The sequence below is a fragment of the Puma concolor genome, chromosome C1, assembly GCF_028749965.1.
Source record: "Puma concolor isolate L17-30 chromosome C1, mPumCon1.1.hap2, whole genome shotgun sequence".
NCBI lineage: Eukaryota > Metazoa > Chordata > Mammalia > Carnivora > Felidae > Puma > Puma concolor.
Window position 1 is genome coordinate 96560484 of NC_141674.1, and position 13562 is coordinate 96574045.

Consider the following 13562-nt stretch of genomic DNA (forward strand, 5'->3'; position numbering starts at 1 on the left):
CTTCCCATTCATGGTTTAAATTATCCCTGAGCATCTTAGTGGCTCTTCCACTTACTTAAGATGTATCAGTCATCCTGGAGTAGAGACAGCAAGGAAAGCATTCTCCCCTTGGCCCCCTGACTCTGAACTACCCTTTGCTCACTTCCATTCTGCCTATGAGTCTATGCATGGAGCAGCCGGACATGGAAGTCCTCTTTCTTTGACCAAAAGGAGCTGAAATCTGGTGACTTTACTTCACTACTACCAGCCCCTCTAAGCAGGCCTGAGCAAACAGAAACGTTAAGCTGAGTGAAGAAAATGGGAAGACCGTTTAATCCACAGCTGTCCTTTTTGACAACTCAAGGTAGGGCTTCCCTGAGAATAATTATGATGTCATAAGAAGCTTTTTCAGGTACAAAATGCTTTAACGCAGACTAATTTTCACACCAATTTTCCCTGTGAGGCAGGAGACACTCTCACTGCACAGGTACTATTCAGAAAGGCTCAGTGATTTGTCCCAGGTCATGTGATACTGAGTGGTTCAGACAGAACTCAAATCCAGGGCTTCTCACTTCAAACCCTGTGTGCTCTCCTCAAAGACTGACAATACACAAGGCTGCAGAGTCCAGAGTCCCAGCCCCTTTAGGACAGAAATTGATACAAAATATTCTAGGAGAGTATATCTGAGCAGAATTTTCAAAAGGAAAAGCCTAGGGCTTCCCTAACTACATCAGCACATCCCCTTTTGGTCATTTCTGCCGCTATTTCCACCACCACAAAATGATCACTATGCCAAGTAGTCCACCTTCAATCAACTCTGCCTCCTAGAGCTTTCTATGCCTTTTTTTCTTCATCGGATTAACACTTTTAACATTTGCTTTAATTTTATCTATTTCTTTTAAAGTGATGCTAAGTGCACGGAATACAAGTAATCCTGAGAATCCATGAGAAGAAATTATTAAGGCTTTGGGCTTCTAATGTATGTATTAGAATTTCCTTTGAGATTTCACTCTGTTTTTATTTATTTTTTTTTTTTTATTTTTTTTTTTTCCACGTTTTTTTTATTTATTTTTGGGACAGAGAGAGACAGAGCATGAACGGGGGAGGGGCAGAGAGAGAGGGAGACACAGAATCGGAAACAGGCTCCAGGCTCCGAGCCATCAGCCCAGAGCCCGACGCGGGGCTCGAACTCACGGACCGCGAGATCGTGACCTGGCCGAAGTCGGACGCTCAACCGACTGCGCCACCCAGGCGCCCCTCACTCTGTTTTTAAATGGCTGTCAACCCCTGGGCTAGGAAAGTAAGAACAGGGAATGAGAGTGCTAAAAAAAAAAAATGTCTTACCCCAGGCCAGATGCCTACTCATGGCCTGGTAAAAGTCCTGGGACCTCTAGCTGAGACAGGTAATTTATCTACACCAAGGCAAGGAGAATCCACCCTGCAGAGAAACCCCTACAAGATGAGGCAGACAACAGATTTTTACTTGATCAAAAACTTTTGCTCCTTTCAACCCCTCCTCCCACCCTCATTCAAAATCTGGACTTCTGTGTGGGTCCAAGACAGTGAGACAAAGCAGCTCTAAGAGAGGATGTGTGCAAGGGGAACCCTTCCCTGTTCAACCGTGGAATGCATTCCTTCAGAAACAGCATAAGCCTGCACATACCCTACCTATCCCACTCCCGCACCCCAACTGTGAAGGCAGAAGGGAAAACTGCAGGAACACAGTGTTCATCCATCATAGACCCGGGCCCCCACTTGAATTAGGGGAAGGACACCTCATGAAAAAGCCTACCTATAGTCAGGATCTGTCCCAGAGCAAACCTTACTTTTTGGTCCATCGATCTTGGCTCTCACTGCTCTCCCTGCTCCCCACCCCCACTGCCTCCGCATGTGGGCTCAGAAGTCATCATCTAAAGAATTCCACTGCTCACCTCCTGCATAGCAGCACAGCCCCATGAGGCCGCACACCAGATGGAGGGGATAAAAGTACGAGGTCATGGCTTCTAGCAAGAGGCTTTTTCTTAAACTAACCCTGACTTCTGGAAAAGAGGCAGAGCAGGAGAGTGTCGGGTGAGCTGCTGACGACAGCAGCTTCATGGGTCTTATGTAAAAAGGAAGGAAAAAGCATTCATTAAAAATTTCCCTACTCCCATCCCCAGACCTATTTCTGATCCCACATCTACTTCATGAAGGCGTCTGAGTAGAATGCAGAGACGTTGAAACCAAAGGGTTAGATCCTTCCTATTTGTAGGGACCTATTCAGCAGGCTGCCACACACATGCTGAGGTGGAGGCCAAGTCCTGAATGTGTCCTGTTTCTCCAGGAATTTAGCTCTGATGTCAAGGGAAAAGGTATGGAAGGTGGACTAGAACTCAGGGAAAACTGAGCAGGCTGTTAGCAGGCCTTCAAAATGTTTGTGTGTATTAAACAAAGACAAGAGGACAGAGGAAAATCGTCATTCCTAGTATCATCATGCTCCTTGGGTGACAATGTACACAAGCAACAATCACAAAGGAAAACCAGTCTGAGGAATGGGCCGAGAAACAGAAGTCTCCGAATAAAGCAATCAGGTGGAAGAGATTAATCAGACTTTCTCCAGGACTCACTTTTGAGTTGGAGTCTTAAAAGATAAGGTATGGACTGGTGGAGGGCAGTCAGAGAATGCGTTCTAAAGCAAAGGCCCTGGTATGTGCTGAAACTTAGAAGCAAGAATGTGCAAGCAATATATAAGGAATTTCAAGCAAGTACATATTATATACACTGGGGACTACAGAGAAATCAGAATGCTGAGATAAGGGCTTAAATAATGTGAGCTAGCGGTATATGCCTAGACTGTCAGATGGTGCAGAGCCCCTTAGGGCCACACAGCATCTTGCTCTAGGTCAGTAAACACGGGGGTACCTACGGGAAAGCACAAGGATGAGGCCGTTTGTTACACATACAGGGACGAAAAGAGAGCTCCACTGTAAAGCCTCACAAATGCTAAGTGTTAACTACAACTCACTACCATTTGAGATTCCAGGCTAAATAAGAGACATGAAGTATTCTATCCAGAACTGTGATGCATTCATGTAGGCTTCCAAGCCCAGAATCTGACATAAATCAAGCCAAATGCTTAAGAAATTAAAATTTAAAAAAGAAATAATATGAAATTAAAAATATGTGTTTCTTTCCTTCATTCCCAACCTTAGAGCTTGACTGGCCCCTATGTCCCATTTGACATACTGGACTTTTTGTGGCTAGCGGATTCATCACCTCCAAGGCCACAGCAAATAGGAGGAGAGCGAAGAAAGAACTTTAGGAACTACAAAACCAGCTAACTGATAAGTGAGAAGATAGTTCTTGTGTGCTACAAGCTGCCAGATAAAGAGGCTGCCAGACAAGAGACAAATTCCAATTTCCTGACTTTCAGTTAGGTCTCTGGCTTCTTGCATTTGTGAAGGTAAAAACAGAGCTATTTACCAAGCTCCTGTCATACTTCCTAACTGAGCTTTCTCAACTTCTGGGGACAAAAATCACAAGGGCAACCTGTCCTTCCACAGCATTTTCCTTGTGTTTTTTTCAGAAAAAGAATAAGCTGACCCTTGAAACAACACTGGTTTGAATTGCATGGGTGCAGTTATACGCAGATTTTTAAAATAAATACAGTCCAGTACTGTAAATGTATTTTTTTCTACCTTATGATTTTCTTAATTATAAGAATACAGAATATATATACAATATATGTGTTAACTGTTATTTTTTAATATATATATATTTTAAATGTTTATTTATTTTTGAGAGAGAGAGAGAGCGCGCGCGCGCACAAGAGGGGGAGGGGCAGACAGAGGAGCCAAAGTGGGCTCCGTGCTGACAGCAGAGAGTCTGATATGGGGCTCAAACTCACGAACCGTGAGATCACGACCTGAGCCAAAGTCGGATGCTCAACCAACTGAGCCACCCAAGCCACCCCCATTTATGTTATTGATGTGGGTTCCGGTAAACAGTAAGTTTTTGGAGAATCAAAAGATGGATTTTCGACTGCACAGCAGGTCAGTGCCCATAACTCCTGTGTTGTTCAAGGGTCAGCTGCATTAGAATACACACGCACATGTATGTACACATACACATACACTGAATAAGCCCACAGGTGAGCAGTATCCTATGTTTTTGCTTTACTTAACTGGCACAATTTGGTGCTGGGAGGCAGCCACTTAACAGTGATGGCATTTTTTGGTATCATCTTAGTTTTTTCCTCCTACCCTAGGCAATTTATAAAAAGTGATTTCTGAAACCCTTCACGACAGAAAAAAGCTCAAGGGTTTCATTCAACTGTGACACCACTATGAATTCATTAAGAAGTGTGTTTCAGGTTGCACTATAATTTCCCTATGTAACATAAACCCACGGAATCTGCCATAAGCTGATTGCTCATGCTGCTTATTTTATTTACATTTCTGAATGGAAGGGATTTCAGTACTCATAAAATATCTAACTGACTTATTATTTTTCATCTGCTCTCTCAGGGCAGCTATTATAAAATAGACATAGAGATAGAAGTCTTAACTTGTACGACCGGTTAAGCAACCAAAGAAAAAGTTATTGCTCAAAAGCAATTAAAAAAATAATAATTCAAGGCACTTGGGTGGCTCAGTCAGTTAAGAGTCCAACTTCAGCTCAGGTCATGATCTCATGGTCTGTGAGTTTGAGCCCTGTTTCGGGCTCTGTGCTGACAGCTCGGAGCCTGGAGCCTCCTTTGGATTCTGTATCTCCCTCTCTCTCTGCCCCTCCCCCACTCCCACTCTGTCTCTCTCTCTCTCTCAAAAATAAAAATAAACGTTAAAAAAAATAATTCAATAGGGAGTTTGACACCAAACAAAAGATACGGTTACTCTCAATGCCATCTGAAAGATCAAAGTTAAAAAAATTTTTTTAAGTAACTCTATTCATTATCTTTGTCCAAGTCCTAAGGGAATTGGTGGCGGTAGGAACTCAGGGGGCCTGGAGTCGACTTAACTCTTTCTCTAGAGACCCAGCATTAGCAGACACGGTCTAGGATAAACGAGAACACAGGTGAATGGATGAGAGTGGGCTCCTTACAACCCAGAAATATGAATGTGACTCCTTATTAGCATGTTACAAATCAGACTTCTGAACTGGAAGATCCTGTCATGCATCTAACTCACTATCCAGAGATACATTTTCTGTTAACCTACCCAAACACTAATAATTTCTACTTATTCCATCAGATAGAGCAAGCTCAGATGGACTCTTAGAGAACAGTCACCAGTAAATTCCAAAGCCTGATCTGCAGTCTTCTGCCTCTAAGTCATTGTTCAAATCATCCCACTTCCTTTCTTCTGCTGCCACACTGAGTTAAATCAGTATATTCTTTGACCCCTAGTACAACCTTAGGCCTACTCTTCCACTCCATATACTTCCATCATATTATCCTATTTATTGATTACACGCCTAATTAGTATAAGCTCCCCAAGGCACAGCTCCCCTGTGCCTATTCTGAAATATGTATTCCAAGGTCATCCCTAATGACCTAGCCAGCACATATATTTGATTGAGCCCAATGAAGATTGGAAATATTTTTTAGTTACTTGGAAAATCTTGGTGGCTCTCCTTATAAAAAGACAGAATTGTCAGGATGCAGAATTGATTGGCAAAATTCAGCTTGGGGAATTCTGGAACCTTATTTCAGTGCCTACCCCAATATCCTTTTATGATTTTTTAAAATTAACATGTGCCTATGTTCAGAATCAGTCACTGCAGGATGCAGCTTTAACATTAACGGTAGGCTCTGGGAAATTTGGAGTGGGTCTTTCCCATCTTTCCCACATGGCCACAGACCCAACTAATTTTAGTCCTAACTCTTGTTCTCCCATTCTGCTTCACAATGACATCATACTGTTTCATATTCTAAACCAGAATGGCCTTTAACCCTTATCAGTCTATCATTATTAGCAATGAGAGGTTATAAAAGAGGACGATGGAAGTGTAAGTGTGAGAGAGGCCTCTGTCTTATGCTACTATGGCGACTACTATGTGACTCTTGAGGCAAGACCTTTCTTATTTCAATTTTGAATTGTGGAGCACTTCACTTTTTGATGAAGTTTAAACTATTCAGATAGACATAATGAGTACCACAGTTTATAAAGACATGAACTTCATCAGTTAGGTGTAAAGATGAAAGTCCTATGTGTCTCCTGTTTGAAAGAGAATAAAATAGAGACTCCCTTATCTGCCTTGTTTGACTGAAAGGACCCCTGACTAAACAAAGCCTAGATCTAAAGGGAAAACTCCTCTCTGAGTCTCAAATGACTTTTTAGGTCACTACATCTTATGTGAGGCACGTGAAAATAATTCCTCAGCCACTTCCAGTCAGATGAATAAACACGCAAGGGTGAGCTAATCTATCGCCGTGGCAGCAGCCTCTGTCTTACACGAATGCATCCCTTGCCGGTCTCAAACCCCCTACGGCTAGACTACGAGTTACTTGTGAACAAGTTGTGTTTTACATTTCATAAAGGTACCTGATAACACACTTGTTCACTGAATGAAGGAAGAAACAAGTTCATTAGTAGTAACATCTTAAAATAATGAAGTTGAATGTGGAAAACTTGGGAGTACAGTACAGAATAATCACTACCATACTATAGCATGTTATAGGACAACAGTTAGCATGTTTTTAAATGCTGAGGCTCTTTAAAAACTAAACTTTGAAAACAAACTAAGATGAGCCCTATTGGAGTCCTTCCAGTCAATAAGCCAATACTGAAAGAAGAATCTTCTCAGAGTATCCAGGACTCTGAACTGCATGTTCTTAGTACAGCTGTTGTTGCTGTTGTTGTTAAAGGCGGTCTTAACAATAGCTAAAATACAGCAAGAGCAAATTAATAAGAAAAGTCTACACAGCTAGGACTTAGCTGAATTACAATCCCTAGGCTCCCATAAAGGGCTAAATCCAAAGGGATCAGAGTCAAGTAAATAAAAAATCCAGCTGAATTTTATCAGAGGGCAAAGTTTCAACTCTGAGTACCTCAGCAACCAAAGATGAATTATGCATAAGATTAGTAAAGTGCCTTCATCTACACCCCAGCCAGAGAACATTTTTCTATCTCATTGTGACTGAAGGAAAAACAGCAATGTCTTTGCTTGCCAAGAATAGTCGTCGCTATAGTCTAGATAAGAGTCTAACAAACACTAAGGGATTAAAATTTAATTGTAAAGCTCCTGCTACCTGGGCATAAAAGCTTGAACTCTGGCTTCAGAAAGAAACTGGGACTCTGGCATATTGAACACATGAAAACAAGAGCTGGCGTGTTCCTACCAAAGGGTGTGAGAATATGCTCCCTTTTAAATTCTTCCCCAAACTGCTTCTCTCTCTGTATATCCTATTGGTAATATACAAGTACTCAATAAGAATATAGCCTTTTCGACACTTTGAATAACACATATACATTTCATTTTCAGAATGCCTGAAATTACAGGATGAGATTGAGAGAGTAATTATGTGGTCTGAACTCTCTGAATATCAGTTCTCTTAATTTTGTTGAGCATCACCTAAAGCCAAAATAATTTCTTTTCTTGAGGCTGGCTTCAATCTAATGCCACTATAGAACTAAGGCAGATAATTTTATTTTTTCCTCTAATTTGGAAAGAGCACCATTAACACCCAATCTTGTATTGAGGCCTTATCAGCATTAAAGAACACACCCAAGTTCCCTATTTATTTTTATATGTTTTTTTAATCTTTATTTATTCTTGAGAGAGAGAGACATACAGACAGAGTGCAAGCAGGGGAGAAACAGAGACAGAGGGAGGCACAGAATCCGAAGCAGGCTCCAGGCTCTGAGCTGTCAGCACATAGTTTCTGAGCCATAGTTTCATGCTTAACCAACTGAGCCACCCAGACACCTCCCAAGTTCCCTACCTATTGATAACAGCTCCTAGAAGTACCTTTACTATCTAAAATCCCCATGTTAGCCAAAAAATACCCACAAGTTAAATTTTAGACCAAAAGTTTATTCTGCTCAGTTAAACTTCCCTCCCTAATTCTTCACAAACTTACCCTTTGATTTTGAAAGAAGAGTGATATTGAAACATAGCGTATACATTTGTACTTTGTATTAAAACTTTTTTTTTTTTTACCATTTCAGAGAGTCAAATTCCCTCTGAATCATTACAAACCAGCATCTACTGTTTCTTTAGTATTACTGCACATTTCCAAAAGTTAGAAAGACTTAAGTTCTTTATACAGTTGTCTGAGTATGTGATGTAAATAACCAAACAGTGTTCTTCTTTCTTAAGTGACTTACTAGCAAGAAAAGGAATGAAATGAAAATGAACCAGTTTGAAGACAGAAAAGCAAATGGGCATTCTTTATTTTAAAGCATCAGAGTTCATCAAATAAACTAATACTGTGAAGAGTGAAGAGTTCCCCAGGCAGTTTGTATATTTATATTTTTATTTTTGCAGGAAGCATTTTTGCAACCTAAGTGTCCTTTCTATTTTCTGAAAACCAGTATCAGCCTTTTCATTTAAAACTCTGTTTCATTATATGCTAATTTGGATGTAAATTTTAAAAAATAAAAAATAAAATTTAAAAAAATGCGATAAAAAACAAACCTCCAAATTCATCTCCTATAGCAAGACGTCTCTAGCAAAACCACGTTACTATCACCATTCTATCATTCTATATCCCGTTACCATTACTATATTTAGTTTGAAATTTATTCTTTTGTATTTGCTTTGGTGTGAGTCGTGAACTGACATGTTATTGAAACCAAGCATATATATCATGACTAAAGGGCTATCTACTGTATGATTTCAAGCAAATTGCTTAACTTGAATGACTCGAACTTCCCCATCTGTAAAGCTGGAAAACCACAGTCTGTCTTGCAATGGCTCAGGTAAGAATAAATGAGAATATATGTACACACTATTGAGAGAAGAGATAATAACTAACAGAAATCTAAATTCTCCTGGTTTAAAATCATAATATATTAAGTAGTAGTACAAATTTATTTCCTTTGAGTATTAGTAATTTGATTGGTGGGAGAAGGAGCAAAGTTCAACTCAAGAAACAAGCCAATAAAAACTATTCCTCAAGATTATAATTTTATTCTGCATTCCCATTATTCTCTCCATTTAGAGGACTATGCTGGGTCTGCAAAAAACAAAGATGTTTTCTGAAAGAAAAATCAGTAGGTTTCCTAACATGAATTTTAATATCACTCATGTAATGGGTTTGGAGTGAGCAATTTACATCAATATCTAAGCGCAGCTCTTCCAAAAACTGTTATGCAGTCCACTTTGCCCCAAGTGCTAATGATTAAGCAATCAATAGATCAGCAGCAGTTAGTGACAGGATGTTCTAAACTTTGGCATTGAGATGTTCACTTTGAGGGGGAAAGGATGATTAAATATACTGCCAAATAAATTCAGGGTGAGCTTTTGTGAACTTCATACTTGACACGCACATGTTAATTGGGAAAGAGAGTGCTTTCCATAAACTTCAAAACTGAATTAAACCCTGGAGAAGGAATACAGACATGCATTAAAAAGTACATTGCCAGGGCACCTGGGTAGTTCAGTTGGTTGGGCATCCAACTTTGGCTCAGGTAATGATCTTGCGGTTTGTGAGTTCAAGCCCCGCGTTGGGCTCTATGATGACAGCTCAGAGCCTGGAACCTGCTTCAGATTCTGTGTCTCCCTCTCTGTCCCTCCCCCACTCACGCTCTGTCTCTCTCTCTCTCAAAAATAAATAAGCATTTAAAAAAAAGTACATTAACTTTTATTCTTTTTTTTCCTGCCTTTGAAAAGAAGAATTTAGTACTCAGAAAATATGGATAAAGAAGAACATCAGCGATTTCACAAACTTCTCAGTCTGGTTCTTTTTGAAGGGGAACAATGAGAATGAAGCATGAGAAATGCCCTTAGTGGAAGTAGAGAACATCTTTTCTCTTGCTAGAAATACCCCTATTTATTAAGAAAATCAAAATTGGAACATGCTAGATTGCCCAAATAAAGACTTCAGTGGCACTAGCAAAGAAACAAAAATATAAACATTTAACATTTTTTGACCTGTCACACAATGGGCTCCTTTATTATCAGTATAATCTCTGGGAAATACCTCAGATATATTACTGTAGAAATAGCATGGTTACAGAACAATATTTTATGCGAATATAAGCTTGGTTACAATTCAAAAATGTTTTAAAAGCTATGTCAGTTCTTAGGAACCAAAGAAGTCTCAAAGCTTTGAAAAATAATCCATTTTCAAACAAAGTAAAGAGACTTATTTTCCTTGTCGGTTGAATTTCTGAATGTGACCCTATTTAAGAAAGAGGGATGTAACTATCATAGGTTTTCATTATGAATGAAGTCAGATGGAGAATATAAAAAATTACTTTCACCTATGAACAGATTTCATATCCCTTGTTATGACAATGGAAAATTAGGAACCTTTAAAAATAATATATTTTTTTCTACCAGTATGTTTCTCAATATAAAGTTATAATTATCTACCAACTTCCCTAGTTACGAGGATGATCTTTGCCCTGGAAAAAATCATGAGAATAGTGTACAAACCTCAAAAGTTTTGATCACTATTCAGTAAAACACACTTGGCCATTTATTTCTGCTTATTATTCTTAAAAATGTAATTTGGGGAGAAAAATATTAATTATTTTTGGGAAGGGGCTGAAGAAATCCCAGTGAGACATTCTGTAGAAAGGTCTTTTGTTAGTATAACATCTGACCTTCTATATCTTTGGAAATCATGCAACTTGGCTAATGTAGTCCTTAAAGAATTAATCAAGCAGATTGTTAGGCCCTAGTTACAGTGGAGCCAGCCAATTATGAGTTGCTCAGAAATTCATCACTGGCATGTCCAACCACATTTTCCCACATAAAGATTAGTAAAAATATGTGGAAACAGGGCCCATTCCCACCTCAGCACAGCTACAATATGTGTTCAGTGAAACAGATTTCAACAGAGCTTTGCTTTAGTGAAACAAACAATTTATTTGGGAATCTTTTTTATTCCTGTCTTTACCCACTAACACCTTTTTCTGCCAAGTTGCAAAGGCTATCCTATTTAGTTAAAACCCAACTAAGGATTTTTATATTCAAACACACTTCTGAATTCAAAGTACTAAAGTCACATGCCACAAGCCTGAATTCATCAGCAAGTTAGTGAAATCCCCAAAGACCATCTTTAGTCTTCACTGCTGTGATAACGCCCTCCCAAGGCTTACTAAGAAGAAAGCTTTTCTTGCAAGAGAGAAATGAAAGGGGCCAGAGTAGACGAAGATTGGTTCTCTAAGGAGAGGGCAGTGCTGCTCTTAAATAAAGAAGCTCCTTTCAGATAAGCAGAATCAGATTCCAGTTCATTTGGTTTGCTGGCTACCCTTACTTTGAACTCTCATATTTAACCCAGCAGGCTTCAAAGCAGGTGAGAAAATGACCTACCACTTAAAAGCAATTTTTCCTTTTTCAGGAATTCTGGCCTTGGAGAATATCGGCTCTGATATCAGCACATTCCACATCTCCAGGGACTTACGCATTTTTTTTTATTATTATTGCTCTATGTCGAATGTCAGGCTTGGTTTTCATCTCAGCCAGGAAAAAAAAACAAGAAAAAAGTCCTAACTTGCTGACACTGAAGTCTTATTCCATATAGCTTTATACCATGCAAAACAAAAAACAAAAAACAAAAAACAAAACAACAACAACCAGGCACTAAAACCACTAACCATTCTAGTTCATTCCCTTCCATTTATCTCAATCTGATGTACAGTGGGGTTATTAAAAATCATTAATCCGTAGTGCCTTGCTTCACAAAAAAAGCAATTTTTGTAACAAATGTATTTTAACAAATTCAAAGTAAATTAGCATGTGAGCTAAAACAAAAATATATATTAGATGAGGAGGGGACCATGACAACAATGGAAGAAATTTAGGAAATTTTCTTAAGTTGTTTTGCCTTCCTAAATAGATTGAGTTCCACTGTATTTGGCTATCAAATATATGACTTAATTGAAAACCCTAACATAGGCAGTTTGCAATTTACCAATAGTTTCTGTTCTACGAGGCAGTTTGCCAGCTCCTAGAATCTGAAACATTTCTCCCCTTTTGGTGGTACAAATACACATAGTGTACCAGCAGTACGGTACTGACAGTCTTTTTTAAATGACACGTAACCACCATTTATACTACAATTTCTGTGGGAAACACATTTTGAATGTACTATTGGGACATGGCTCCTGCAGCGTGAAGGGGGTAGTATTCTTCACTACAGCTGCACTTTGGTGATAATGATGACCATGACGGGTGACAACAACAGTAACACTCCCCTAGTTTCTACTATGGACAGACGTGAGTCTAAACACCTGACATATTTTAAACTCATTTAACCCTCACAAAAACCCATGAGGTAGTACCACTCCCATTTCATGATGAGGGGGAGAAATGGTTAAGTAACTTATCTGAAGCTGCACAGACAGTAAATGTCAGGGCTGGAACTCAAAGCAAAGCAGTTTGGCTCCAGAACCTATGCTCATCACCATTCTGCAATGCTGCCCCTTGTCTACCTCAAAAAAGTGGCACTATCCAGGCAATCTACGTTCCTCCTATGGGGGTAGAGGAGAGCAGGGCTTCTTAGATTTTAAATGTGCATATAGGATCACCTGGGGGTCATGTTAAAAAGCAGATTCAGGAGGTGTGGAGTGGTGCCTGAGGCTATGTCTTTCTAACAAGCTCCTGGGTGATGGTGATGTTCCTACCACATAGACCATGCTGGGTGATGGTGACATTCCTACTCTATAGACCACACTATATTAAGAGGTGAAGAAGTAGAATTTGAGCCTCCAGCTCCGTTGCGGGCTGGTTGGCTGTTAGGCATTTATACGTTGTGTTCATAAGATGGGGATGGCCCTTATGTAATAATTTTCCATAAAGTCTTCAATGAAACCTGACTTTGATACTGCAGCATACCAAATATTGATTTCCAGGTACTTTCAGTAAATAGTTAGCTTTTAGGAACTTAAAATGTGCATGTAAAGGCCAGAGGATAAAATGTGGCTATAAAAGTTTGCTGTGAGGCACATTTTTCACTATATACCACCAACCATACAAATATCAAAAGATAGTAAATAAATGCCTGTTTATTGTTCACTAACTAGAATCACAGTAAATTAATAACTTTTGGTCTAAAAAAAAGTGTCCACTTTAAAATATATAATTATTCATTCTCAGACTCTTCTAGAAGAGTGCTAAGGAGCTTGTGCTATGTAATCTTAAAGGCTCTTCCAGTGCCATCAGCAATGTCTCAGGTAAAGACAGACACTATATACTAACATGAATGGACAGAACAGATAGTGAGTACACTCCACATTATTTTTAGCTGGAAGTATACTACTAACAATTGCTACCTATCGATTCCAGATTCTAGATCTTGCTCCTCACTCAATTTTATCTTTTCCCCACTGCCCTGAGAGAAACCCAAGGAGTCTTCCACTGCTCGCCTGTGATCTCAAATACACAGCTGCATATATTTTTCCAGTTGTTAAATGGACAGGATTCCTTTTCTA

General features: G+C 39.4%; 1 protein-coding gene across 7 annotated transcripts in view; it reads right to left on the bottom strand.

The window, feature by feature from the left end:
- ST7L (suppression of tumorigenicity 7 like) overlaps positions 1–13562 on the bottom strand; it is a 105945-nt gene that overhangs the window by 30854 nt on the left and 61529 nt on the right. Inside the window, exon 15 of one of the 7 annotated variants that reach the window (XM_086717845.1) lies at positions 2430–9136. The exons of 5 other annotated variants lie outside the window; for them this stretch is intronic. In XM_086717845.1, coding sequence (XP_086573971.1) covers positions 9089–9136 — 48 coding nt within the window. In that variant the 3' untranslated portion in view covers positions 2430–9088. Of the gene's footprint in view, positions 1–2429; positions 11587–13562 lie in introns of those variants that run through there. One more of the 7 variants, XM_086717844.1, reaches the window with a different exon arrangement.